Source organism: Drosophila bipectinata, chromosome 3L, assembly GCF_030179905.1.
Source record: "Drosophila bipectinata strain 14024-0381.07 chromosome 3L, DbipHiC1v2, whole genome shotgun sequence".
NCBI lineage: Eukaryota > Metazoa > Arthropoda > Insecta > Diptera > Drosophilidae > Drosophila > Drosophila bipectinata.
Window position 1 is genome coordinate 613,665 of NC_091738.1, and position 26,896 is coordinate 640,560.

General features: G+C 46.9%; 5 protein-coding genes and 1 long non-coding RNA gene across 10 annotated transcripts; 4 read left to right on the forward strand and 2 right to left on the reverse strand.

The window, feature by feature from the left end:
• Nucleotides 1-4: 4 nt before the first annotated feature.
• On the forward strand, nt 5-7,964 carry pns (DENN domain containing pinstripe). Of its 4 annotated transcripts, none has more exons than XM_070279268.1 (14): nt 5-326; nt 398-814; nt 875-984; nt 1,521-2,223; nt 2,283-3,360; nt 3,899-4,105; nt 4,782-4,965; nt 5,022-5,361; nt 5,418-5,547; nt 5,603-5,853; nt 5,928-6,073; nt 6,132-6,250; nt 6,321-6,703; nt 6,760-7,962. In XM_070279268.1, the coding sequence occupies exons 2-14, from the start codon at nt 574-576 to the stop codon at nt 7,185-7,187; spliced, it is 4,320 nt and encodes a 1,439-aa protein (XP_070135369.1). In that variant the 5' UTR covers nt 5-326; nt 398-573; the 3' UTR covers nt 7,188-7,962. The 4 variants fall into 4 exon arrangements, with proteins under 4 accessions (XP_070135369.1, XP_070135370.1, XP_070135372.1 ...); XM_070279269.1 differs by having other exon boundaries at nt 5-168; XM_070279270.1 differs by lacking the exons at nt 5-326; nt 398-814; nt 875-984 and adding an exon at nt 1,451-1,469 and having other exon boundaries at nt 6,760-7,964.
• LOC138926188 (uncharacterized) lies at nt 3,393-3,877 on the reverse strand. The gene is made up of 2 exons (XR_011442563.1): nt 3,671-3,877; nt 3,393-3,618 (listed from the first exon to the last, which is right to left on the reverse strand). It is a non-coding gene; the product is annotated as an uncharacterized lncRNA (long non-coding RNA).
• A 6,744-nt stretch (nt 7,965-14,708) lies between the features above and the next one.
• mRpS10 (mitochondrial ribosomal protein S10) lies at nt 14,709-15,534 on the forward strand. The gene is made up of 3 exons (XM_017242684.3): nt 14,709-14,834; nt 14,894-15,123; nt 15,191-15,534. The coding sequence occupies exons 1-3, from the start codon at nt 14,826-14,828 to the stop codon at nt 15,444-15,446; spliced, it is 495 nt and encodes a 164-aa protein (XP_017098173.2). The 5' UTR covers nt 14,709-14,825; the 3' UTR covers nt 15,447-15,534.
• Nucleotides 15,535-15,776: 242 nt separating this feature from the next.
• On the forward strand, nt 15,777-21,287 carry Pcyt1 (Phosphocholine cytidylyltransferase 1). Of its 2 annotated transcripts, none has more exons than XM_017242735.3 (4): nt 15,777-16,015; nt 19,117-19,704; nt 19,762-20,085; nt 20,147-21,287. In XM_017242735.3, exons 2-4 carry the CDS (start codon nt 19,189-19,191, stop codon nt 20,873-20,875), a joined length of 1,569 nt encoding a protein of 522 aa, XP_017098224.2. In that variant the 5' UTR covers nt 15,777-16,015; nt 19,117-19,188; the 3' UTR covers nt 20,876-21,287. The 2 variants fall into 2 exon arrangements, with proteins under 2 accessions (XP_017098224.2, XP_017098225.2); XM_017242736.3 differs by lacking the exon at nt 15,777-16,015 and adding an exon at nt 18,584-18,689.
• Nucleotides 21,288-21,989: 702 nt separating this feature from the next.
• On the forward strand, nt 21,990-23,706 carry Pcyt2 (Phosphocholine cytidylyltransferase 2). Its single transcript, XM_017242739.3, has 3 exons — nt 21,990-22,252; nt 22,318-22,641; nt 22,699-23,706. The coding sequence occupies exons 1-3, from the start codon at nt 22,118-22,120 to the stop codon at nt 23,413-23,415; spliced, it is 1,176 nt and encodes a 391-aa protein (XP_017098228.2). The 5' UTR covers nt 21,990-22,117; the 3' UTR covers nt 23,416-23,706.
• Nucleotides 23,612-26,896, reverse strand: LOC108126257 (E3 ubiquitin-protein ligase RNF10). The gene is made up of 4 exons (XM_017242734.3): nt 26,088-26,896; nt 24,521-26,020; nt 24,308-24,462; nt 23,612-24,249 (listed from the first exon to the last, which is right to left on the reverse strand). The coding sequence occupies exons 1-4, from the start codon at nt 26,176-26,178 to the stop codon at nt 23,815-23,817; spliced, it is 2,181 nt and encodes a 726-aa protein (XP_017098223.2). The 5' UTR covers nt 26,179-26,896; the 3' UTR covers nt 23,612-23,814.

Here is a 26,896-nt window from a genome sequence, read left to right on the forward strand (position 1 = left end):
TGAATCGAAGGCCTCCCACCGCAGGTAGTTTGTTTTTCGCCAAAAATCGAGGTATTTGTATTTGCCCAGCTGTCCATGGAGCCAAACAAAGACGCGAGTGGTGGCTGCTAGTTGTTAACCCAGTTTTAAACGGAGTGTCGCGGCCTCAACAATTACGCGTACCCTCTGGTAGGAGAAGTGATAGAGGGGGTGGATAAACGGTCGCGTAGTGCTCGCTTTTGTTGTTGTTGCGATTGGTGGTGGACGGAGACGACATTGGCATAGAAAATTTTGCATACACTCTCTCCCCCGCTCTCATTCACACCAGACCAACACTCATGTAGAAAGTAAAAATAAAAAATAGCCAAAAATAAACAAAAAAATAACAACAAACAAAAACTTACGTCGACTTTTGCAGACGGAAGAAATTGGTTGTAAATTGGAAAGTGCACGAAGCTGTGAGAGGAACGCGTAACGGTATACACACGCATACACATAAAAATACACACGCACACATGGAGGCTTGAGGATTGGGAATAGGAAAGAAATCGTGAGGAAAGGAGCAGGAGGTCTGGGAGGATCAGGAGCAGAACGATGACCACTCGGGAGAATGTCGTTACCAGTCGCCTGTCCAAGCTAATGCTAAACAATGCCGCTAGCGGAAGTGGTGGAGGAGGTGGTGCCCTCCAGTCCCCCACTTCTCCGGGGGAGCAGTCTCAATCCGAACTGAACCAACTCAAACGCGATGCAGACCCTCAATTCTCGCGCTTTGCCGACTACTTTGTGATATGTGGACTGGATCTGGACACAGGCCTGGAGCCAGATCGCTTTGCTGGTAAGTCGTGAAGGCTACTGGTAGGCTATATGGATGTTTATTGAGTTTCCTGATTTCTAGGCGATAACTTGCACTGTTCGCCGCTGGATCGAGCCTACAAAAGCAAGCCCCTCGCCCATTATCCGGAGAACGTGCCCTGGAACCCGTTCGATGCCCATGGGATATGCATGGTAAATCCAGAGTTTGTTTTTTAGGGTGCCCCAAACACTGAAATATTTAATCTTTCTTATCTATTGGGATTTTCATATATTTATGAGAGAATCTTCAGTAATCTTATCAAGTCTTTCTGTCTTCATAAGTTTGAAGTCTAAAATTATAATTACATTTTCCCTCTAACTACTTTTATGATTTAAGACCTAATGTGAATGCCTGTAGAGCTCATCCAATTTTATGAAAGATATACATTTCATATTCATGGTAATGGAGCATAAAAAGCGACTCACCCTAATCCATATTCATATTCTAATTGAACTCAATTGGCTGCCCTTTCGGTGGAAATTCATGCATGGCTGGCCAGCTCATTGATACGAGTGGAATGAAATGGAGAGCGGAGCAAGGCAAAGTTTTAATTGATGGCGATGCCACGACTACGGTCGGCATCTTATCGCTCGCATCTGAGCACATGTGTTATGGGCTGAGGGTTGAGGGTTGAGGCGTGAGTGTGTGAGTGATTTAACTAAACTCCCGTCCCTTATCTTTCGTCCAGCTCTCACTCCCGCAGGGCCTCCGCTTCCGGACGCAGAAGCACAACATCGAGCCGAGATTCCACTCGTTCGCCACAACGCGCGAGGATGGAAAACGGTGCTATGGCTTCAGCCTCGTTTTCTACGAGGAAATCCGCAATCGCAACATCTGCGGTGCCATTCACACACTGCAGAGCATGTTCATCACGGAGCTGTCGAACGGCCAGCAGACGCACTCCCTCACCCGGGTTAAGCAGGACGGACCGGTCAGTCGGTCCTTGCCCAGGCACTTCAAGGTGGCCGGCCAGGCGCCGCAATCTGCACAAAGCTACTACGACGTCAACAAGGACAAGCTGTATGTGGCCAAGAGCATCTCGCTCATCTGCCAGGCCCCCTACGCCTTTGCCGCCCAGATGTTTCTCAAGAACCTGTACAGATGTCTTCCCCGCCAGCCTGGTGCTGGAATCAGCTTGGAGTCGTACGTGTATAACATCCTGTACGAGGTGATGTTGCCGCAGCCGGGCAAATCCATACGAGTCTATCTGCCCCCCACGGAGCCGCATCTGCCCGCTATTGCATTGATCCTGCAGCGACCACTCCTGGCTACCGAACTGCCTCTCCTGGATTTTCCGCTGCGCTTACTCTTTAAGTATCTGGGCGTCGAGTGTGTTATCCAGCTGCTTACGTGCGTTCTGCTGGAAAACCAGGTGCTGCTCCGGTCCACAGGTAAGAGACTTTCAAACTCGTGATTCAAGATTAAAAGCCAAGTGCCACCCTTATCGCAGACTACCAAAGACTCATGATCGTGGGTGAGTGCATCACTTCGCTACTGTTCCCGTTTGTATGGCCCCACGTATACGCCCCCATCCTGCCGGCGGCGCTGCATCATTTCCTGGACGCCCCAGTGCCCTTCGTAATGGGATTGCACGCGGAATGCGAGGCGGCGCACAAGATTGGAAGCGAAGCGGCGCTCTGCTTTGTGGACATCGATAAGAAGCACATTCAACTGCCGGAGGAGCTGCCCGTCTTCCCCCACAAGCAGGACTTCATGGCCGAGATAGGCTCGGTGCTGGACAAGTTCGAGGTAGAGCGGGATCGCGACCTGGAGCCGAGCTTGCGGAACGGCAGAGCTTCCGGGGGACTGGGAGGAGGAGTTGGAAGTGCAGGTTCTAGCGGAGGAGGTGGCCCCGACGCCATGATCTCCAGTTGCACGCTGCCCACCGGACTGCAAGCCGCTCGACGCAGCAAAGAGCGCTTCCAGCAGCTCCAGGAGACGGTCTACACACTGTCCGGATCGGGGTCACCCGGCGGAGGCGTTGTGGACTACCAGCCACTCATAGCGCATCCATCGCGCATAGATCATGTACCCCGGATTGCAGATTTTCTGCGGAGGAAAGGCGGTATCCGGGGGACCGCTTCTCCGGTAGGCAGCCCAACCGTTTCGCTGTCGTCCTCGCCGGTGGGAATCTATCAGGATGTGGACGCCGTCGACGCCACCATGCCACGAAGAACCGAAAAACAGAAACTGAATCCCGTGGATCAGTATTACCAGGACCTGCGGATCAACAACTCGCTGCGAGAGATTTTCCTCAACAGATTCGTGCACATGTTTCATGCCTACGAATACTTCGTGATCTACCCGAACCAGGCCAGGGACGACTGGATCTCGAACCGGGAGACCCTGCAAAACTTCGACAAAAGCTCGTTCCTCTCTGACCAGCCGGAACACCATCGCGCCTTCCTTTCACGTTTCCTTGAATCTCAAATGTTTGCCACACTCATCGATAATAAGATCCTGGCCATGTGGGAGCCGCAGCCGGACGAGCAGCTCCTGCTCTTCGACCAGCGCGTAAAGTTACTGAGGTGAGTACGCTCCTTTGGAGAACAGGCAGGTATAGGTTTAAGCCCAAAGAGAAATATTTATTTCGTCAGCCGGTAAAAACAAATAAAAATACAAGAAGTGCTGCCAAATAGGTATCCGAGCAGCGAACAGGATCACCCATGCTATGATGCCACGGTCTTGGGCGAGGCCGCCAACCCTTTTTTAAGCCCCGATATCCTTTCAAATCATATTTCGATTCTCCGTCGTGGGTTTCCTCCGAAAAGGGGCGATACTTTAACCTAGAGCGGACAAGCATTAAATCTTTCCTTGGGACATTAGCTTCACCCTTACCCTCTTACGTGTCGCGCTGGCTTCAATTGGGAGGCATTAGTGCTCGTATGATTGGCCAGGACGCAATTCCTTGAGACTCCTTCATAAACGGCACCGACGATAAAAATGCACACGATATAAATTTGGAAGAGGTTCATATTTAGTTTCTAAGCCTCCATAAAAGTAAATGACTTAAAAGAGAAGGGTATCTTCCTGATTACTGATTCCGTTCCGTTTTTTCATTCCCAGGCGACGTCACGGAGAGAACATGATCGCTGCCAGCAGCTATGAGCCATGTGTGCTCAGCCAGGACTCGCAGCAGGGCTTCGAGAAGCGGCTCAACTGCATAGACATCGAAGTGACGCCCCCCAGCGAGATCCTCTCCAACCGGGCCGCCTACTTCCGCAGCTTCCCTCTGCTGGAGAAGGGCGTGCTGAACCAGGAGTGCGCCTCGAGGTAGTTCCCGCACCCAAGTACCTACTGTTTCCCCGTTATGCCAGTTAGAATTTAAAAAGAGTAGAAGAATCCTCTCTCCAGCACGCCCAGTTTGCAAAAAGAATCCACGAACCCATGTAACCATCCCGCACTCATCCAATAACCCCCGAAAATGGTCGCTAATTGTACCTTAGCCAATGTTTGATATTACCTTAATGTTAATTATAGACAACATGGACACTTAGCTGTATGTAGATCTGTTTTATGTACCTCCTCCGTGGTTGGCCCCGAGGACTGAATCCAATCCGGGTCTCCGCGCGTATTTTTTTAGCGAATTATTTTTATTTCTACCCGTATTGTTTTCTGTTAGTACATTAGCACGTAACAATAAAACTCTTCATTCTCCAAAACGTTAACCGGAGTCTTCGTTTTGTTTCGTTTCGTTCCGTAATCCCCGCCGGTAACCGCACGCATGCACCCCACAGTTTATCGCCTGCTGATCACCCTGCCCCATAAATCCCCCATCCCTCAGATCCACCTCAACCTCCACCCAGACCCGATTTCGGAGTTCCCACTAATCCGCTGTCTCTTTGTTCTCGTTCGAAATTCGACACTTTAAACTAAACTCATCCGCGCTAACCTCCATCAACCAACCAACCTAAATCCGAAACCGAATCCGCATCCGCATCCCGAACAGAGGCAACAGCCTGCGGCGGGTTAAGAACGGCAACAAGTGGCGGGCGCGAGAAATCTCCCTGGACCAGAAACCCAACTCAGGCTCCAATGCGATCAACCGACTCTCGGCGAACCTAACCACAGCGGATGTGAGTCCGGCACTGATAGCCCAGGCCAATTGGACCTTTGTGGAGCGACTTTTAAAGGTAAGGATAAGAAGTCACATGGAAGTCCGATCCTACAAGTACCACTTGCTTTTCAGGACATCAAGTCAAAGACCAAGCGCATGCTGCTGGAGAAAATGGGCAACGAGGCGGTAGCTTTGGGTCTCAAAGGCGATGGCATCGAGGAGAATACCCTCATAGCTAGCATGTGTGACCTCCTGGAGAAGATCTGGTCACATGGCCTTCAGAACAAGCAGGGCAAATCCGCCCTGTGGGCCCATTTGCAGGCGTATCTGGAGATGCAGGAGGCCCGTGGAGCTCTTGACAGCACCGGAACGGATCAGACGCCGCCAGTGTCCAGCAGTCCCAGCAGCAAGATGGCCATAGCAACAGCCTCGCCGGCCTTGGCTTGGAATGCTATGCGGAAGCGCATGGACTGTGAGTTCAAACAAGAAGGGCGTCAAGCCTTTGTAATATCACCTTTCCTTCGACAGATCTCTCTACATTCCAAACTGACTTTGACAGTCCGCCAAGTCCGAATCGCAGTCGTTCTAGGGATCGCAACAAGTTTGTCGGTCTGGAGCAACTGTGTCCCCTACCTGAATCCCTAGAGTTCGATGTGAAGTAAGTAAAGTACCATTATTTGGATGACTCCACAACTTAAATCCATTACCACCAGAAACGTGTTGGCCATGGCGGATATTAAGACCCACATCGGCTATACCCGTGCGTGGGTGCGTCTGTCCCTGGAGAAGAAACTATTGAGCCGCCACTTCCGCACTCTGCTCTCGGACGATGGACTCCTCCGATCGCTCTACAAGCGTTCGGCCTTTCTGCGCTGCGAAGAGGAGAAGGAGCAGTTTCTGTACCACCTTCTAACCCTCAACACTGTGGACTACTTCAGCTTTACCAACATCTATCCCACAACGAGTAGGTCCCGCTAGTTGATCCGGTCTTGTGCCTAAGCTTATCCCAACTTTTTGGGTTCCCTTCCCTGCCCACAGAGCTGCCCTACCGCGTCGTGATCTTCCCCTCCCGCAAGTACGGCTCCTACCACACCTCCAGCAACGTTTGGATCATGGTTTCTGGCACCATGAACGAAACGCAAAGGGTGCCGGTGCCCAAAGGATCTCTCGAGTTTATCTTCCATGTAATTATGCACCATTGGGGCACGGCATAACTCATTAATCGGTCTTCCCTTCTTTCAGTACAAGAACCTTGGTTTGTTGACAACCATGCGAATTGGACACGACAATTCGGGACCCAGCCACAAGTGGCTGGTCGAGCAGGTGGTGATGCGCAATGAGGTCACCGGCCACACCTACAAGTTAGTACAAACATTGACCGCTCCTTGTGTCCTCCGAAAAAGGGTAACACGATTCGTTTTTTGTTTTCAGATTCCCTTGTGGGCGCTGGCTGGGTCGCGGCGTGGATGACGACTCCACGGAACGGCTGTTGGTGGGTCAACGGGTGTCGACCAGTGTTAAGAATGCGGAGTTGGTGCCAGGTTCAGATACGCGAACACCTCCGCGCACCAGGAGTCCCAGTGTTCAGCGTCAGGAATCACTGTCGCCATCGGAGATCCAGCACCAGCTGGGCAACTGCGTCAACGTGCTGGTGAAGTGGCACTACAAGCCTAGCCGGGATCGCGATGTGGGCACTCTGACCAATCTCCTTTGTGGGGATGATGGACTGGTTAAGTGCCTGGAGCAGGTCTTCCTTTGCGGTTTTCGGTCGGCGCGATTCTTTGGAAGGAATCTATACATCTGGGACTATTTCAGTAAGGAACCTCATGAACCTCACCTATAAACAAATAAATAAAGCTTATTTTTGCAGCCAAAATCAAAGAGCTGTTCGAGCAAAATCTTCAGCTGGAGTTAGAGGACTCTGCTTCCAGCATGGACTCCTCCTTTAGCAACGGCAGCGGAGGAGGAAGCGGCGGGAACAGCCTCCAGCGACGAGAAATCTCCAGCATCTGGCGACTGTACGTGCAGCTGATGGACGAAATAAACGGCACTGCGCTGGGCAAAGATGGAAAGTTCCAGCTTCTAATCTGCCTCAGTTTGCGCGAGCACCTGCTGACGCGGCTCATCAAGCCGATGGCTCTAACCAAGGTCACCCAGGAGATGTACGAGGAGGAGAGCTTCCTGCGACGCCGAAACCTGCTCACCTTCCTTATTCAGATCCTGGAGCCACTCGACGACTGCCACATAGTCTTGGAGAACTCGATCACCCAGGGCATCCGCATCCCGTCCCAGTGCTGAAGCTAAAACGTATTTTTTTCTGAACTCTGAATACTCACCCCACACCACTCACCCACGAACTTTTGCAACCAGTGACCTAGAGAATACTCACATACATATGCTCTTAAGGAATCTCGGAAATCTCGAATTCGTTGTTAGGTTTATATAAGAAAAGCGAAACTCTTGCCCCTGATTACGCCTAATTGTAACTCTAACCTTAATCTTAATCCTCTCATCCCAACCACTTGCCATTTAACCCAACATGCTTGCCAAGTATCCAAGTCAAAGCGTTGAACCTTAGACAGGGGAACCGGAATCTGGGATCCCCAGCCCCCTTGGGAATCCCCACAAAAAAGAATATATTGAAGCCAAAGTTGAACAAATTCCTTGTCATTGACGCAATCGAATTTTAAAGACATTTACTGTGCAATTAAGACGTTTACTATAAAGAATTCTAAAATGTTGTTCAAAAACCTACATATGAATATATGAAAAGTATGTGTGTGTAGTTAGTAGATAAGCCCCCGAATCCCAATCCAGTCAATTCTCCTCGGTTCCCAATGAGTTCCAGCTTCATCGGTAGCTTTTGCTTTAGTTGATTTACCAAAGAATCTTTGTGTTTTTTGAGAATATTTTTATATTCCTATATATTTTGTATCTTAAGACTAAGTGAAGTGAGATTTACCCAAAGGTGTTTATGTTATATTCAAGCTTTATTTTACTATTACATTTTATTTAGCCAAAAACTGTTTGAAGTTAATCTTTAAGACACTGAAAGTCAATAAATACCCAAAAGACAGTAACGAAATATGAAAAGGAACAACTACTTCGGGCTTCAGTTGATTTTATTTAAGCAAAATATAAAACATAAAAAAGTGGCTATAGTGCCCTATAGTGGCTTCAAGCACATTTGTGGATTTGTTGTGGAGCCACTATAGGGCCCACGGGGAAGGCTCTATCTATGGCAAACATCATCCGATTCTTGAGCGGACTACCTTAAACGATTTGTAGATCGATTCTCCACAAATCTGCATCAAAATCTAAGAACATAATATTTTTTAGATTTTTTGTCAAATTTTCTGGAGGGTCCCCTTCAAAAATCCACAAAAGTGCTTGGAGCCGCTATAGGCCCCACGGGAAAGGCTCTATCTTTGGCAAAAATCATCCGATTCTTGAGCGGACTACCTTAAACGATTTGTAGATCGATTCTCCACAAATCTGCATCAAAATCTAAGAACATAATATTTTTTAGATTTTTTGTCAAATTTTCTGGAGGGTCCCCTTCAAAAATCCACAAAAGTGCTTGGAGCCACTATAGGGTCACGGGGAAGGCTCTATCTTTGGCAAAAATCATCCGATTCTTGAGCGGACTACCTTGAACGATTTGTAGATCGATTCTCCACAAATCTGCATCAAAATCTAAGAACATAATATTTTTTAGATTTTTTGTCAAATTTTCTGGAGGGTCCCCTTCAAAAATCCACAAAAGTGTTTGGAGCCACTATAGGGCCCACGGGGAAGGCTCTATCTTTGGCAAAAATCATCCGATTCTTGAGCGGACTATCTTAAACGATTTGTAAATCGATTCTCCACCAATCAGCATCTAAATCTAAGAACATAATATTTTTTAGATTTTTTGTCAAATTTCCTGGAGGGTCCCCTTCAAAAATCCACAAAAGTGCTTGGAGCCACTATAGGGCCCACGGGGAAGGCTCTATCTTTGGTAAAAATTATCCGATTCTTGAGCGGACTATCTTAAACGATTTGTAAATCGATTCTCCACCAATCAGCATCAAAATCTAAAAACATAATATTTTTTAGATTTTTTGTCAAATTTCCTGGAGGGTCCCCTTCAAAAATCCACAAAAGTGCTTGGAGCCACTATAGGGCCCACGGGGAAGGCTCTATCTTTGGCAAAAATCATCCGATTCTTGAGCGGACTACCTTGAACGATTTGTAGATCGATTCTCCACAAATCTGCATCAAAATCTAAGAACATAATATTTTTTAGATTTTTTGTCAAATTTTCTGGAGGGTCCCCTTCAAAAATCCACAAAAGCTCTTGGAGCCGCTATAGGCCCCACGGGGAAGGCTCTATCTTTGGCAAAAATCATCCGATTCTTGAGCGGACTACCTTGAACGATTTGTAGATCGATTCTCCACAAATCTGCATCAAAATCTAAGAACATAATATTTTTTAGATTTTTTGTCAAATTTTCTGGAGGGTCCCCTTCAAAAATCCACAAAAGTGTTTGGAGCCACTATAGGGCCCACGGGGAAGGCTCTATCTTTGGCAAAAATCATCCGATTCTTGAGCGGACTATCTTAAACGATTTGTAAATCGATTCTCCACCAATCAGCATCAAAATCTAAAAACATAATATTTTTTAGATTTTTTGTCAAATTTTCTGGAGGGTCCCCTAAGAACATAATATTTTTTAGATTTTTTGTCAAATTTTCTGGAGGGTCCCCTTCAAAAATCCACAAAAGTGCTTGGAGCCACTATAGGGTCACGGGGAAGGCTCTATCTTTGGCAAAAATCATCCGATTCTTGAGCGGACTACCTTGAACGATTTGTAGATCGATTCTCCACAAATCTGCATCAAAATCTAAGAACATAATATTTTTTAGATTTTTTGTCAAATTTTCTGGAGGGTCCCCTTCAAAAATCCACAAAAGTGTTTGGAGCCACTATAGGGCCCACGGGGAAGGCTCTATCTTTGGCAAAAATCATCCGATTCTTGAGCGGACTATCTTAAACGATTTGTAAATCGATTCTCCACCAATCAGCATCTAAATCTAAGAACATAATATTTTTTAGATTTTTTGTCAAATTTCCTGGAGGGTCCCCTTCAAAAATCCACAAAAGTGCTTGGAGCCACTATAGGGCCCACGGGGAAGGCTCTATCTTTGGTAAAAATTATCCGATTCTTGAGCGGACTATCTTAAACGATTTGTAAATCGATTCTCCACCAATCAGCATCAAAATCTAAAAACATAATATTTTTTAGATTTTTTGTCAAATTTCCTGGAGGGTCCCCTTCAAAAATCCACAAAAGTGCTTGGAGCCACTATAGGGCCCACGGGGAAGGCTCTATCTTTGGCAAAAATCATCCGATTCTTGAGCGGACTACCTTGAACGATTTGTAGATCGATTCTCCACAAATCTGCATCAAAATCTAAGAACATAATATTTTTTAGATTTTTTGTCAAATTTTCTGGAGGGTCCCCTTCAAAAATCCACAAAAGCTCTTGGAGCCGCTATAGGCCCCACGGGGAAGGCTCTATCTTTGGCAAAAATCATCCGATTCTTGAGCGGACTACCTTGAACGATTTGTAGATCGATTCTCCACAAATCTGCATCAAAATCTAAGAACATAATATTTTTTAGATTTTTTGTCAAATTTTCTGGAGGGTCCCCTTCAAAAATCCACAAAAGTGTTTGGAGCCACTATAGGGCCCACGGGGAAGGCTCTATCTTTGGCAAAAATCATCCGATTCTTGAGCGGACTATCTTAAACGATTTGTAAATCGATTCTCCACCAATCAGCATCAAAATCTAAAAACATAATATTTTTTAGATTTTTTGTCAAATTTTCTGGAGGGTCCCCTTCAAAAATCCACAAAAGTGTTTGGAGCCACTATAGGGCCCACGGGGAAGGCTCTATCTTTGGCAAAAATCATCCGATTCTTGAGCGGACTATCTTAAACGATTTCTAAATCGATTCTCCACCAATCAGCATCAAAATCTAAGAACATAATATTTTTTAGATTTTTTGTCAAATTTCCTGGAGGGTCCCCTTCAAAAATCCACAAAAGTGCTTGGAGCCACTATAGGGCCCACGGGGAAGGCTCTATCTTTGGTAAAAATTATCCGATTCTTGAGCGGACTATCTTAAACGATTTGTAAATCGATTCTCCACCAATCAGCATCAAAATCTAAAAACATAATATTTTTTAGATTTTTTGTCAAATTTCCTGGAGGGTCCCCTTCAAAAATCCACAAAAGTGCTTGGAGCCACTATAGGGCCCACGGGGAAGGCTCTATCTTTGGCAAAAATCATCCGATTCTTGAGCGGACTACCTTGAACGATTTGTAGATCGATTCTCCACAAATCTGCATCAAAATCTAAGAACATAATATTTTTTAGATTTTTTGTCAAATTTTCTGGAGGGTCCCCTTCAAAAATCCACAAAAGCTCTTGGAGCCGCTATAGGCCCCACGGGGAAGGCTCTATCTTTGGCAAAAATCATCCGATTCTTGAGCGGACTACCTTGAACGATTTGTAGATCGATTCTCCACAAATCTGCATCAAAATCTAACAACATAATATTTTTTAGATTTTTTGTCAAATTTTCTGGAGGGTCCCTTTCAAAAATCCACAAAAGTGCTTGGAGCCACTATAGGGCCCACGGGGAAGGCTCTATCTTTGGCAAAAATCATCCGATTCTTGAGCGGACTATCTTAAACGATTTCTAAATCGATTCTCCACCAATCAGCATCAAAATCTAAGAACATAATATTTTTTAGATTTTTTGTCAAATTTCCTGGAGGGTCCCCTTCAAAAATCCACAAAAGTGCTTGGAGCCACTATAGGGCCCACGGGGAAGGCTCTATCTTTGGTAAAAATTATCCGATTCTTGAGCGGACTACCTTGAACGATTTGTAGATCGATTCTCCACAAATCTGCATCAAAATCTAAGAACATAATATTTTTTAGATTTTTTGTCAAATTTTCTGGAGGGTCCCCTTCAAAAATCCACAAAAGTGTTTGGAGCCACTATAGGGCCCACGGGGAAGGCTCTATCTTTGGCAAAAATCATCCGATTCTTGAGCGGACTATCTTAAACGATTTGTAAATCGATTCTCCACCAATCAGCATCTAAATCTAAGAACATAATATTTTTTAGATTTTTTGTCAAATTTCCTGGAGGGTCCCCTTCAAAAATCCACAAAAGTGCTTGGAGCCACTATAGGGCCCACGGGGAAGGCTCTATCTTTGGCAAAAATCATCCGATTCTTGAGCGGACTACCTTGAACGATTTGTAGATCGATTCTCCACAAATCTGCATCAAAATCTAAGAACATAATATTTTTTAGATTTTTTGTCAAATTTTCTGGAGGGTCCCCTTCAAAAATCCACAAAAGCTCTTGGAGCCGCTATAGGCCCCACGGGGAAGGCTCTATCTTTGGCAAAAATCATCCGATTCTTGAGCGGACTACCTTGAACGATTTGTAGATCGATTCTCCACAAATCTGCATCAAAATCTAAGAACATAATATTTTTTAGATTTTTTGTCAAATTTTCTGGAGGGTCCCCTTCAAAAATCCACAAAAGTGTTTGGAGCCACTATAGGGCCCACGGGGAAGGCTCTATCTTTGGCAAAAATCATCCGATTCTTGAGCGGACTATCTTAAACGATTTGTAAATCGATTCTCCACCAATCAGCATCAAAATCTAAAAACATAATATTTTTTAGATTTTTTGTCAAATTTTCTGGAGGGTCCCCTTCAAAAATCCACAAAAGTGTTTGGAGCCACTATAGGGCCCACGGGGAAGGCTCTATCTTTGGCAAAAATCATCCGATTCTTGAGCGGACTATCTTAAACGATTTCTAAATCGATTCTCCACCAATCAGCATCAAAATCTAAGAACATAATATTTTTTAGATTTTTTGTCAAATTTCCTGGAGGGTCCCCTTCAAAAATCCACAAAAGTGCTTGGAGCCACTATAGGGCCCACGGGGAAGGCTCTATCTTTGGTAAAAATTATCCGATTCTTGAGCGGACTATCTTAAACGATTTGTAAATCGATTCTCCACCAATCAGCATCAAAATCTAAAAACATAATATTTTTTAGATTTTTTGTCAAATTTCCTGGAGGGTCCCCTTCAAAAATCCACAAAAGTGCTTGGAGCCACTATAGGGCCCACGGGGAAGGCTCTATCTTTGGCAAAAATCATCCGATTCTTGAGCGGACTACCTTGAACGATTTGTAGATCGATTCTCCACAAATCTGCATCAAAATCTAAGAACATAATATTTTTTAGATTTTTTGTCAAATTTTCTGGAGGGTCCCCTTCAAAAATCCACAAAAGCTCTTGGAGCCGCTATAGGCCCCACGGGGAAGGCTCTATCTTTGGCAAAAATCATCCGATTCTTGAGCGGACTACCTTGAACGATTTGTAGATCGATTCTCCACAAATCTGCATCAAAATCTAAGAACATAATATTTTTTAGATTTTTTGTCAAATTTTCTGGAGGGTCCCTTTCAAAAATCCACAAAAGTGCTTGGAGCCACTATAGGGCCCACGGGGAAGGCTCTATCTTTGGCAAAAATCATCCGATTCTTGAGCGGACTACCTTGAACGATTTGTAGATCGATTCTCCACAAATCTGCATCAAAATCTAAGAACATAATATTTTTTAGATTTTTTGTCAAATTTTCTGGAGGGTCCCCTTCAAAAATCCACAAAAGTGTTTGGAGCCACTATAGGGCCCACGGGGAAGGCTCTATCTTTGGCAAAAATCATCCGATTCTTGAGCGGACTATCTTAAACGATTTGTAAATCGATTCTCCACCAATCAGCATCAAAATCTAAAAACATAATATTTTTTAGATTTTTTGTCAAATTTCCTGGAGGGTCCCCTTCAAAAATCCACAAAAGTGCTTGGAGCCACTATAGGGCCCACGGGGAAGGCTCTATCTTTGGTAAAAATTATCCGATTCTTGAGCGGACTATCTTAAACGATTTGTAAATCGATTCTCCACCAATCAGCATCAAAATCTAAAAACATAATATTTTTTAGATTTTTTGTCAAATTTCCTGGAGGGTCCCCTTCAAAAATCCACAAAAGTGCTTGGAGCCGCTATAGGCCCCACGGGAAAGGCTCTATCTTTGGCAAAAATTATCCGATTCTTGAGCGGACTACCTTAAACGATTTGTAGATCGATTCTCCACAAATCTGCATCAAAATCTAAGAACATAATATTTTTTAGATTTTTTGTCAAATTTTCTGGAGGGTCCCCTTCAAAAATCCACAAAAGCTCTTGGAGCCGCTATAGGCCCCACGGGGAAGGCTCTATCTTTGGCAAAAATTATCCGATTCTTGAGCGGACTACCTTAAACGATTTGTAGATCGATTCTCCACAAATCTGCATCAAAATCTAAGAGCATAATATTTTTTAGATTTTTTGTCTGGATTTTTTTTGTTTTCTGGAGGGTCCCCTTCAAAAATCCACAAAAGTGCTTGGATCCACCATAGGGCCCACGGGGAGGCTCTATCTTTGGCAAAAATCATCCGATTCTTGAGCGGACTACCTTAAACGATTTGTAGATCGATTCTCTACAAATCTGCATCAAAATCTAAGAACAAATTATTTTTTAGATTTTTTGTCCAATTTTCTGGAGGGTCCCCTTCAAAAATCCACAAAAGTGCTTGGAGCCACTATAGGGCCCACGGGGAAGGCTCTATCTTTGGCAAAGGATCGGATCCTTGCCGTGGGCTATCACTATTTAGTGACTTTTCCCCATATAGTGACTTTGGCTGTCAGAGTCTGACAGCACTGACAGCAGTATTTTTCGGTATTTTTCAAAACGCGTTAGGTTCAAGCACCATATGAGGAACTTGCATAATTCTTGTTGTAAATAAAAAATATGCTGCAGGTATTTATCATTAAATTTTCAAAGAATATATAAATATAAATAAAAAATAAATTTTGCAGGCATTAAAAACTCTACCCTGGACGCAGTCAGTGCGGGCGCTTGCCTCTGTGGCCACCAGCGTAACCACAGCGTCGAATGGCTCACCCAATACGATACCTGCCCCGGAACCGGATAAGTTATACAGCAAGTTGGAGATAGAGCTTCGTGGGGTTGATCCTGCGGTGCTGAAGAGTTATACATGGTTCGCCACCACGGCAGCCGACCACTTGGGAATCGAGAAGGGCAAGTGGTAAGACAACGTCCTAATTGCCTCAATGTCATAGGATTGGGTACTTTAACTTCCTGAATACTTTCAGTTGGTCTCCCCGTAAAGCGCACCACGACCGCATGACATTACTAAAATCGGTGCACATCTACAAGAAGCACCGTGTTCAGTACGAGGTCCGTACCCATTTCCGCTACATGAACTTCCACAAACTGACTGGTTCAACGTTGGACACCTTTCTGGAATACATTGAGCGCAACCTGCCCGAGGGAGTAGCCATGCAAGCGTCTAAAACAGAGCTGCAGCAGATACCAGAGCACCTGAGGCAGCCTCCAGAAGAGGTTTAGCTAAATCCCCATAGCCTTAGTTTATCAAAATCGAACCTGTCGAAAGTTTTTGCTGGTATACCACAAAATAAATCGATATTTACTTAGATTTATAAAAAACGGTACGCAGAATGTGATGGATGTAGCTTTACGTAGGTAGTTTGAAAACTAATTGAGAACTTTAAGATAAAACAGGCTTATAAATATTTCATTTCGAACTTTGAATTTCTGTTCTCCCGCCTAATACGAGTTATCGATAGTGGCTTTGAGGTATCCCATATCTAATCACGTGGCTCGTAAAAGCCAGAAAGAGAAATTAGTGTGGCCAGTGAAGCTTAGAGAAAACATCGCCGTTTTCAAAACATCTCTATTATTCTTACTTGCTATTCGTAATTCGTGCTGTAGAAAACAATAACAAGTGAACGGTGGGCCCATAAGCAGCGACCTGCAAGAGCCACAGAATAATTAAACCGAGCAAGTGCAGTCACTTTGTGCGTGTGTCATTCCAGCTGGCCAATCGGGTGTTTATAATAAGCAAAAGCAAACGCGGCGACGCCATTGATTTTCTCCGATTTGGAAGAAAGTGGAAAGTAAGTATTGAGTGGTGGCAATGGTTATGGAGCGTTCGGTTTTCTGCTCAATTGGGGCGACTTCTTCAAGGCTCTTTTGTTTACATAATCATCTCGCCCAGACTTTTCGCCTCTCTGCTCCACTTGCCTCACCAAATAGCTGCTGCAGCTGCGCTGCCGCGTCTTATCGATTTTCATGATTCGTCGTCCCCCAACCGGCAAGTCGGCGCCACGTCATGCTCTCGTCGTATGTCTATGCTTGCAACGCCCTCTGCCCCCGCCTTGTCGCTCTGCCCTGGCATTGGGCACGATGACGCGTCGTACTTTGCCCTGCGATCGTACGATTTCCCCAGAGCTGCCGCATCATCATCGCTTTTGGTTTGCTAACACCGCACCAAGGTAACCATTTTCGGCCACTGGGGCAGCCAGCAGTGCTCCACTTTCCCAAGAGCCTTTTACCGTTGCTGCCCCCGCTCTCTCGTTTGACCAAACCACAACAGAGAGCGAGAGCCGACGCAAAATGAGCGGGAGTACGCGTGCAGATCACACGCACTATCAGAGTCAGCTGTTTTGGCTTCTGCTCAATGAATTGGGGCTTGTGCGTAGGAGTACCCGCGAGAGACAGAGAGGCCACCAGCATTGTGCAATAGCTTCCGACAATCTTATCTGCAAAATAATCCCCACAAGCCCAGTTATTTGGAGATTGAAACGTGTCTACAGGTGGAAATTACTACCTGTTTCAACAGTCGATAATACAAACTACATTTTCTCACGTACTTCTTTCGTAGCATCCCAAAATTTACAAAGAGCGTATTCATTCCAAAAATCACAGTTGACGTCAAACAACTTTTCGGTGTAGTCCATTATCGATAGACCCCACGCCCCACAAGGTTATCACGGCATATGTAGTATATTCTACTTAAAATACAGTAGTACACTCCACGTTAATTCTATAATCGTCCCACCTCTTCGGGGCTTATCAATGGCGAATGCCCGCATACGCGTGGAGATTTGAATGAACCTCGGCTTTTCTATTTTCAGAGTTGGGAACTGTACTTTCGACCCATCGGCTTGTTTTGGCCAAAGGCGAATCATCATCCAAAGAGTAAGCTCCAAAACACTCGCCAAAGTTCTTTGGCCCCACGAGGAGCTTAACCCCCCAACCTCATAAAACCTAGCTCTTGTTTTACGTGATTTTTGGCAAAAACTTGTTGAGAAAAATGTTTAAACCTGATGTGGAGAAAGTCATCTGGATATTCTAAGAAGATTTGTCTGAGGACCAATTTAAAAATCATAATTGTTGCTTAATATATACTCCATGTAATTAACTTGACCTCGGTCTGGGGAAAATACTTCGAGAACAAAAATCCCGTGCTGATAGGGATTGTTTTCCCTTGCCAGGCTGGCAAGATCCGGGCAGACGATGATTATCGCCCTCGGAGCGTACTTAGTATAATTTTGTGTTTTTTTCTTATCTTTATCAGTAGTGTGGAAACAAGGCCTTTTTCCGCCAAACGAGAAACACAAATATCGTGTTCAATATCGGGCTTCGAGTGCAACGGAAGCGCCTGTCGCCCACACACTTTCTTTAACTATTTTTGGGCAGATAAGGTAACAGCAGGTCCACCAGAATCTTATCTCCCACCTGCTTTTAGTGCAAGGCAATTAAGAAATCGATTTCAGAGGTCCCACACTTCTCCCACACTGGCCGCTGACACATTCTCCTCCCGGTTTTGTTTACCTTTTGAATCACTTTGCTGGAGGCGGCGGCTGCCACCGTCATCGATGGCCTAATCCACTACAGTGATGCCTCGGGTTAGCGGATGTGTTAATTTATTGTGGCTTCAGTTATCACGCCGATAACAGTGTTTTAATATCCCGTGTCAGTTTTTGCCAAAAATATAGCTTCCGTTGCAATGGAGGTTGTACTATGCAGATTGTGAAGTGAAGGTGACCGCTATCGTATGTTCTTATAAATATAATTGAAAGCAATTAATGTTGGAAGGAGTCATCAGGGTTAGTCACTACTGTTCCCCATCGTACGACTCGAACTTGTGACGTTGATTGTTGGCAAAGATTACCGAAGGAGTGTTGAAATCGGCCTGGCAACTAAATTAGCATTTGAAAAAAAAATGAGAATAGTTTTAATAATTATGTATATAATGAGAATTTTAATCGGTATTGCCGGCAGATATGACTCATTTAGAAATTACTACTCGAAGCCCCCACAAGCACGCACTTTCGTCTCAGTTTTGGGGCCCGAAAGTGGAATTTTTCACTGGAAGAAGCAGAGAACCTGCCAACCGGGTCTGTGACGTACTCCCAGTGACAACACAGAATGTTTTCTGACATAAGCACCTCAGATAAATATGCATAATACATGGGAATCGGTCTTGTCTGGCTGGCGGAATACATATTCAAATATTTAAAAATAATATCAAGCACGCACCCAACAGCTGATTGGTGAGAGCACCAAATCAGGGCTCCCCTCTCGCGCTCTGACAGCTTGGGGTTGTGGGTCATCGTGTCTGCCTGCTCTGGCGCATGTGCGCGCCTGCATTGTTTACGTAAAGTGCAGCCCAGGTCGGAACTAGTTCGGAGCGCCCTGCGCTCTCACCAGACATTGTTTTGCCTTCCTCTTGCCACAGCAAAGTCTATTACTGTTGTTGTTTACCAGCAGGCGCTGCTAGTTGTGGTTTGTGTTTTATTGGCGCTGCCTCCGATTCCCAGGAATTTCTGTGGTTCGATGCGCGTGGCGAATTAAATCACCCATTTGGCAATTAAAAATAAAATCAATTTGGCCGTGGTTCAAGGGGGCTGGCCGGGGGGAGGGCCAGCCGTGGGCTGGTGTCACGTGTTGTCAGCGGACGTTGGCTCCAACTCCCATTAATATTCCCCTTCAGTGTGTCACTTTTCAATTCCATAAAGTGGGTTGGAAACTGCAGTGCGGAGGTGGTGTCCGTTGATGCGCAAATAGGCTTTTATTTTTAGACTTTAGATTCGATTTAAACTATTTGTAAACAACACGGGCCACATAAATTAGTTTTCTGATTAATCGGAAAGATTCTCGTATATTTAGTCCTAATCTTAATAATCTACATCGTTTTTTCCCTATTTTACAGTTATTGGATCCTTGAATCTCAGCCAGTGTTTTGAGAAATCATTAAAACTGCCGCTCCAAAACATTCGCTGCGATGGCCACCTCATCGATACTCGCCAAAAGCACAATTAACAGCACATCGCCCCCGACCACGCCCTCCAGGTCCAGCACCACACCCGTCTCCACGTTGACCACTCGCAAGCGTTCCTACGAGACAGCCATCGACATGCCCTCCACCGCCGGCTCGTCGGATCAGCGCACAACTAGTCCTAGTTTGGGTCAGAACGGCAAGTCCAAGTCAAAGTCTGGGCTCGTTGAAAGCGTTATCGTGATAAACGAAAGCGCCAGCGAGTTCACCGCCTCGGCCACCACCTTGCGGGACAGCACTCGCACCATCTCACAGAGCGACATTGATGATGGGGGGGAGGCAGCTTCCGCCGAGGACTTGCTGCCCACCAGTGGCTCTACATCGACGGCAACGTGCACGGAGGATTACCTCAGCGGCGGCAAGCGCAAGTATGTGCCACACACAGAGCCCGCCTTAGCCGCCGGCCCCTCAACCTCGCAGCCACAGCAGTTTTCAAATGGCAGCGGAGCCTCGGACTTTGCGGTAAGCTTTAGAGATTGTCTGGAAGTGTCCTTTGTTACAATTACCCTTCCATTTCAGACCATTTGCAAACCGGCTCCCTACTCCCACGACGAAGAAGCTATCTTGGAGCGTGAACGGTGCGACTACACTCAGAGAATCACCTACCAGATGGCCCGGTCGGGTCAGACAAGTCGCAGGGTGAGGGTCTACGCCGACGGTATCTACGATCTGTTCCACCAGGGCCACGCCAGGCAGCTGATGCAGGCCAAGAACATTTTCCCCAACGTCTACTTGATAGTGGGTGTGTGCAACGATGACCTGACCCACCGAATGAAGGGCCGCACAGTGATGAATGGTTTCGAGCGTTACGAGGGCGTGCGTCACTGCCGCTATGTGGATGAGGTATGTTGCTCGGGCGTCTGGTTCTCCACCAGCTCTATTAATGATGGATTCCAATCGGCAGATTGTTCAAAACGCTCCGTGGACCCTGTCGGACGAGTTCATTGCCGACAATAAGATTGACTTTGTGGCCCACGACGACATTCCCTACGGCACCGATGGAATGGATGACATCTATGCTCCGCTCAAAGCGCGAGGCATGTTTGTGGCCACGGAGCGGACAGAGGGAGTGTCCACCTCAGACATTGTGGCCAGAATCGTCAAGGACTACGATCTCTATGTGCGCCGGAACCTTGCCCGAGGCTACTCCGCCAAGGAGTTGAACGTTTCGTTCCTTTCCGAGAAGAAGTTTCGTCTCCAGAACAAAATGGACGAACTCAAGTCGCGAGGAAAGCGCGAGCTGACCAAGGTCAAGGTGGACATCATCACCAAGTGGGAAGAGAAGTCGCGCGAATTCATTGACCACTTCCTGTTGCTGTTCGGACGCGAGAACCTCAACCATCTGTGGAACGAGTCGAAGGGGAAGCTGCTGCAGGCACTCAGTCCCCCTGGAAGCCCTGCTAGATCCGTGAACGGAGACGACACCGAGGACGGGGATGACTACAGTGGCTCCATCGACGAGTACTTGGATCTGGCCGAGAAGTTTAGTTCGGGCAGTGGAAGCAGCGGCTCACTCAACGGAAAACAGAAGCAGAAGCGGTCCTCGCTGGCGCGTCGCAGCTACCAAAGTCGTTCGCCGGATGAGGACGCTGACGGCGAGGAGACGGCGGAGTTTGAGCGACGAAGTAATTGATTTTAGTGCGGGAGAGTCCAGTCCCGCGGGAGAGTCCCTTTTCCCCTCCAAATGTCTACTGATGCTACTGTAAAGTGACTCTTGTTTCAAATAGTTCGACGGCACACCCTAGATGCCCTAGGATTCTATTCTATTCTAGCTCTAAATGGTATTTGTAATCCACTAGATTTAGTTGGCACTCGCGTTCCATCCTTCCTTCCGCAAACCCTTTCCCCTTCATCGTTTTCCCCCCTTCCTCCTCTGCAAATCCTGTAGCTAATTCGGCAAAAAAAAAAAGACTTGTTTTTTGTATTAGGCCCTGCGATTAGGCGGAGCGGTAGCTTGTGAACATGAGGATGTATCTAGAAATATTTATATTAAATTATTTCGCATAACATTAAACTATAAGTTAACACAATCACAACAACAACAACAACAAAGAAAGAAAAACACCAACAACATAGAGAGAAAACAAAAGAAATTTAATTCGAAAAATACAAAAAACAGAAACCGGCAATAGCGAAATTATTGCAATGCTTTGTTAAATATTTTTTGAAAAATAAAAATTGAATCGATAGAAAAGAGACTTACTAATTACTAATAGATGGAAACCCAAGATTTGTTTATCCAACCAGTCTATTAAAGACTCGCTGCAGTTCATAAAGACCTGTATATATCTATCTATATATCTATCTATCTGCCAGCTATTGCGCATCTGACTCTATAGATATTACGGAATTGTTTTGCCAGCGATGATGAAACCGTTCGCCTTGATTGAACCTCCAATCCCATTCACCGATTTCCCGGCTGGAAACGGTTCTCTGATTTGTTTAATGCCACTGCCATACGGTGTATATATAGATGCGCTGGCCGATCGCCTGATCGGCGGACCCGTGCCAAGTCAGGCGACCCTCCGCTTCCTATTTGCCTGCGCCTCAATTTGCGGCAATTGACTAGTGAGGGGAGGGGGATGGATGGGTGTGGATGTGCCTTCCAAGTCCGAGACCAACTCGTGCGCCTCCGGTCTCAATTGTATTGATTCCACACCAGTTGCCGCCAATTTATTCTGATCGTCGTGGCAGCTAGTGCGCAGTTGCCTCATCCACAGCTCTCGGCTCGAGACCCGATGCCAGGCTCCAGTGGGCCTGGCATTTTGCGACGGAATCTAGACGTCTGATTTTACATAATCAGTCGTCCAGCTGGAAGCACCTCAAGCGGACCACTTGTGTTGTACTTAGATTCATCCACATACTGTTGTAAGCCATGGACAAAATGCCGGAAGTGGATATTGAGGAGGAGGAGGAGGTCACTCTTTCCAAAGCGCCAACGACTCCAGCCACGCCAACAGAGATGCACGAGTTTAAGATGCTGCCGTTATTCATGGACTTTGAGAACTTTGTAAGAGGTCCTTCTTAAAATCTGGTTTGCGTTTCAATATCATCTACCCCTATATCATCTTCCAGACCATTTGTAAGCCTGCACCTTTTTCCCACGACGAGAAGGCGATGTTGGAGCTCGAGAGATGCGACTACACTCAGAGAATCACCTACCAGATGGCCCGCTCCGGCCAGACAAGTCGCAGGGTGAGGGTCTACGCCGACGGCATCTACGACCTGTTCCACCAGGGCCACGCCAGGCAGCTGATGCAGGCCAAGAACATCTTCCCGAACGTTTACCTTATCGTGGGGGTCTGCAACGACGAGCTCACACTTCGGATGAAGGGCCGCACCGTGATGAACGGGTTCGAGCGGTACGAGGCGGTCCGCCACTGCCGCTACGTGGACGAGGTAAGAACTAGGAAGAAACCTCTATGACCTGTATAGCAACCCATTATGTTTATTCAGATCGTCGCCAATGCTCCCTGGTCACTGAACGACGAGTTCCTGAACGAGCACAAAATAGACTTTGTAGCCCACGACGACATTCCCTATGGAGCGGGAGGAGTAAACGATATCTATGCTCCGCTGAAGGCCCGGGGCATGTTTGTGGTCACGGAACGAACTGAAGGGGTTTCCACCTCGGATATTGTGGCTAGGATCGTCAAGGACTACGATGTATATGTCCGAAGGAACCTGGCTCGGGGCTATTCGGCAAAGGAGCTCAATGTTTCCTTCCTCTCCGAGAAGAAGTTCCGGCTGCAGAACAAGATGGATGAACTGAAGACTCGAGGGAAGCGAGAATTCACCAAGGTGAAGGTGGACATCATCAGCAAATGGGAGGAAAAGTCGCGAGAGTTCATCGACGCCTTCCTGCTACTCTTCGGTCGGGAGCGACTGAATAACTTGTGGAATGAGTCGAAGGGCAGGATTATTCAGGCCCTGAGCCCGCCTGGCAGTCCTACTGGCTCCGTCAACGGCGACGATACGGACGGCACAGCGGAGGAGAGGGACGATTCCGACGAGGAGTACGTGGAACTACCGCCAGAGAACGGTTCCAAAAGCGCGTGCTCCCTCAATGGAAGGGCAAAGATGAGTCCGCCAACCCGCCGAAGGCCCACAAGCCGCGCCTATGACGACGTGGCTCCAGATGAGCAGGATGATGTGCAGCAAGGCAGCAACTGACGACAGCTATGGACAAAATTTCCCAATCTCCCCTTTCCCTCGAACCCTTTGAATGAGAATGTAAATTACTTTGTTTCTAGTTAGTTTCAACAAGGCAATCATGGCATCACAGACTCGGAGCTTTTCGCAAAAGGTCAAAGAATGGGGAGCAGCCCATTAGGTGGGGCTGACCCATCCCTACACAAACAGGATCACGTTCTACGGATCGGTTCCTTTATTGAGTTACTGTTGTATTGATTATGCATATGTGTTATGTGATTATAAGTTGGATTAAATTATAGCATAGCTGAATGATTTTTGAAATCTGCTTCCAAAATGAACAATCACGTGCCCGTGTTATTTGAAATAACTTTGAAATATTCGCAGCAAACAGAAAATACAATATAATCGTGTAACGCTCTATGGAGCTCTGTTCATGCCCACGGCGAACAGGGGGACCATCTTCTTTCCCTTGGCCTTCTTCTGCTTCTTCGATTCGGCCGCCGCCGGAGTGCCGGCACTGGGCTTTCCTGCTCCTTTCTGCTTCTTCTGGTCCAAGGCTCCCACTAGAAGTTCACCCAAGCCCCAGTGGCCTACCGACCGCTCCTCGAAGTCCTCATCGACGGCCCTGTAGGTCACCATGGGCTTAGGCGGTGGTGGAGCAGAACGCCCCCAGGCACCCACTTGGAACTCTAGTGATCCCGCAGCGCTGCCAGGCGAGCTACTGCCAATAGTGGGCCACAACTCCTGCTTGGGACTTGCCAGGGCAGCATTAGAGTACCTCGGCCCGATCTCCTGGCCGATGGCTATGGGAACAGAGCCACTGGGAGGGGGCAAAGCCTCCTCGAAGCCACACTGTCGACAACATAATGAGATATGAATATAAATACCAGAATAGCAAGAGAATACTCACAGTTGGAAACTCGTAGGCCGAGTTTAGGTTAAGATAAGCTGCGCTAGCAATCAACTTGCCCATCTGGCGGTCGTTGATCTCGTTGATGTGCTGCTCCCGCTTGCGTTCTTCGCGCTCTCGACGCTGACGCTCCTTTTTGCGGTGTAGAAGGTCCTCTATAACAAGGAAGCATTGTTAATAAAACTTCTCGCAACTGAGAATCCGGAAACCCACCTTTGAAGAGCTTGAGTATTCCACCAGAGACGATCGGCGGCTGAAGTTCCACCTCCACGACCGAAAACTGGCAGGTCAGCGGCAAGTGGCCCAAACAGGTAAACTTGCGGCGGTGCTCCTCGTCCATCGAGTGCTGCTCCTTCTGTATGATCTGCGCCTCGATCAACAGGGGACCCAAGTCCAAGGTGCCGTAGCAGGCCTGAAGCATCTTCACATTCAAGGGATGCAAATAGATGTTCTGACCATCGTTGGACTGGTAGAAATAATAGTACTTGTTGGTATTGCTGTTGTTGTTGCTCGAGGAGCAGCTCAGGCTGCTAGAAGCTTCTCCCGAGGAGATTGAGGCGTCATCCGCCTTCTCAATATCAATTTTGGCTTCGTTTTCGAGACATAGAGCCACAGCTGGTGGTGCTTCTTCCTCTTCTTTGGGCTCTGGCTTTTCCAGGCCCAACTTCTCGCTTCGCTCATTGAGCATTACGAGCGCCTGCTGAATAAAGACGTCCTCCGGACAGGACACATCAGACTCTGCCACAAGTTCGATACGTTCACGCTCTATGATGGAGGCCACGTCGGCTCGCTTGGCGATCAAAAACTTCGAGTACCGCTTGGCTTCTTCTCCAGCGGACAGAAGGGGGAACCTCTCACTGGCTTCGCCAGCTGCTGTTCCACACGTTTCAATGTACATGGAACCCTTGCGGCGGCGCATTAACTGGAAGGTGATCCTTTCACCCATCTGAAAGTCTCTCTGCTGTTCGATGGTGCAGCTCTTCAGATCTCCCGCATGTATGGCGTCGTAGCAGATGGGACACTTGCGCCAGGTCTTGTCGCTCAGCGAGAGGTAGTGCAACAAGCACGGCCAGCAGTAGGCGTGCCCGCATCGCGTGAGCTTGGCGGCCACCGGGGGATACAGACAGATGGGACACTGCAACTCCTCCGTGGTCTGGATGTTGATCTGCTCAATGAAGCTCCAGTCGATCAAGGCATCGGGCGAGCCATCAACATGGGCCTTTGCTCCCAAACGGATGACGAACTGGAAGTTGGCCTGAAGAAATTGTTCCTTGTTATACCGCTGCTTCCGAATGCCCACACCATGGTGCTGGTGCTGGTGGTGGTGGCCACGCTCCAGCTCCCTGGGAACGCAGTGGAAGTTAAGCAGATGGTTCAAGTTCTGCTTCTTACTGCCCTGCGCGTAAACAGAGTTCAGTTCATGATCAAAGTCACCGCTACGGGGGTAGCCGGCCCCCTGGAGCGCTAATCGGGAGCTGCCTGGAGCCCCGTCTTCTCTGCGGGATGAAGGGAAGTCATACGTCCCCCCACCGCCGCCGCCCCTGGCCCTTGGACGCTTGTCCACATTGGGACGTAGCTTAGCAGGTTGCTGCCCTTGTTGTTGCTGTTGCTTGACGTTCCTCTGCTGTTGTTGCTGGTCGTTGCGTGGAGTTGGTAGCTGCTCCCGGCGCCGGCTATTCCGCTGCTTGTTGTTGTTGTTGTTCGCATGCAAATCTAAAAATTTAAGGCATAGCGAAAATGTAAGACGGTATGAGAGGACTTTAATAAGAGGAGCACCTACCACTGGACTTCCTTTGGGAATCACCAGACGAGGACTTGCCATGATGAGAAGATTGAGACTGCTTCTTGTTGCTGCTGCTGCCGCTGTCCATCGTTGAGGTTGTTTTCAAAGAATCGGTTGTTAGGGAAAGTACTAGTGTGGGTGTTGGGCAGCTGCCAGTGGGCAGCGAATTGCGTCTCGCCTTTGTCTCCACACGGAGTGCGTTGAGCAGAGTATTCTCGTTGCGGATTCATATTTACTGAGCCATGATTATCCAACGGTACAACCAGAAATAATACTTGCGTAATATTTCCAAAAGTTCAATGCAGCTTTCGATTGAGTATGCGTAGAGCCCGAAAAGTCGGTGGCTAAAGTACTATATACAGTACTTTGACTTGCCTATGCGATGGTTCAGTGGACTTTTTTCTAGCGCTAGTTGTTTTGGTTGTGTTGGTCTATGCAGGTAGTGGTATTGGTAGTATTGGTAAGTGGTGTCTGAAAGGTGTGACGTCTGCTGGCTGCTTTTTTCAGGGCCGATTGGAGACCTTCTTTTGCTTTTCCGCTTGCCAAATGCACACTTCTCGTCCGCGATACGATCACAGCTTTCGGGGAAAGTCAAACTTACGTCTCGAAATCAACGAGTTTTGATGGAAAAACCAAATATCCTTCGGTCGGGAAAAAGTAGCATCCGTGATGCCCTATGAAAAATGGCTGAGTGTTGGGTAGCGCGCGAACTAGAGGTGGGTGGTTATTTCGTAGTGTTTAAATTAAACAAATCACGATCAATTTTGAATGATACAAAGGGATATCACTTTGAGAAAAAAACTTAC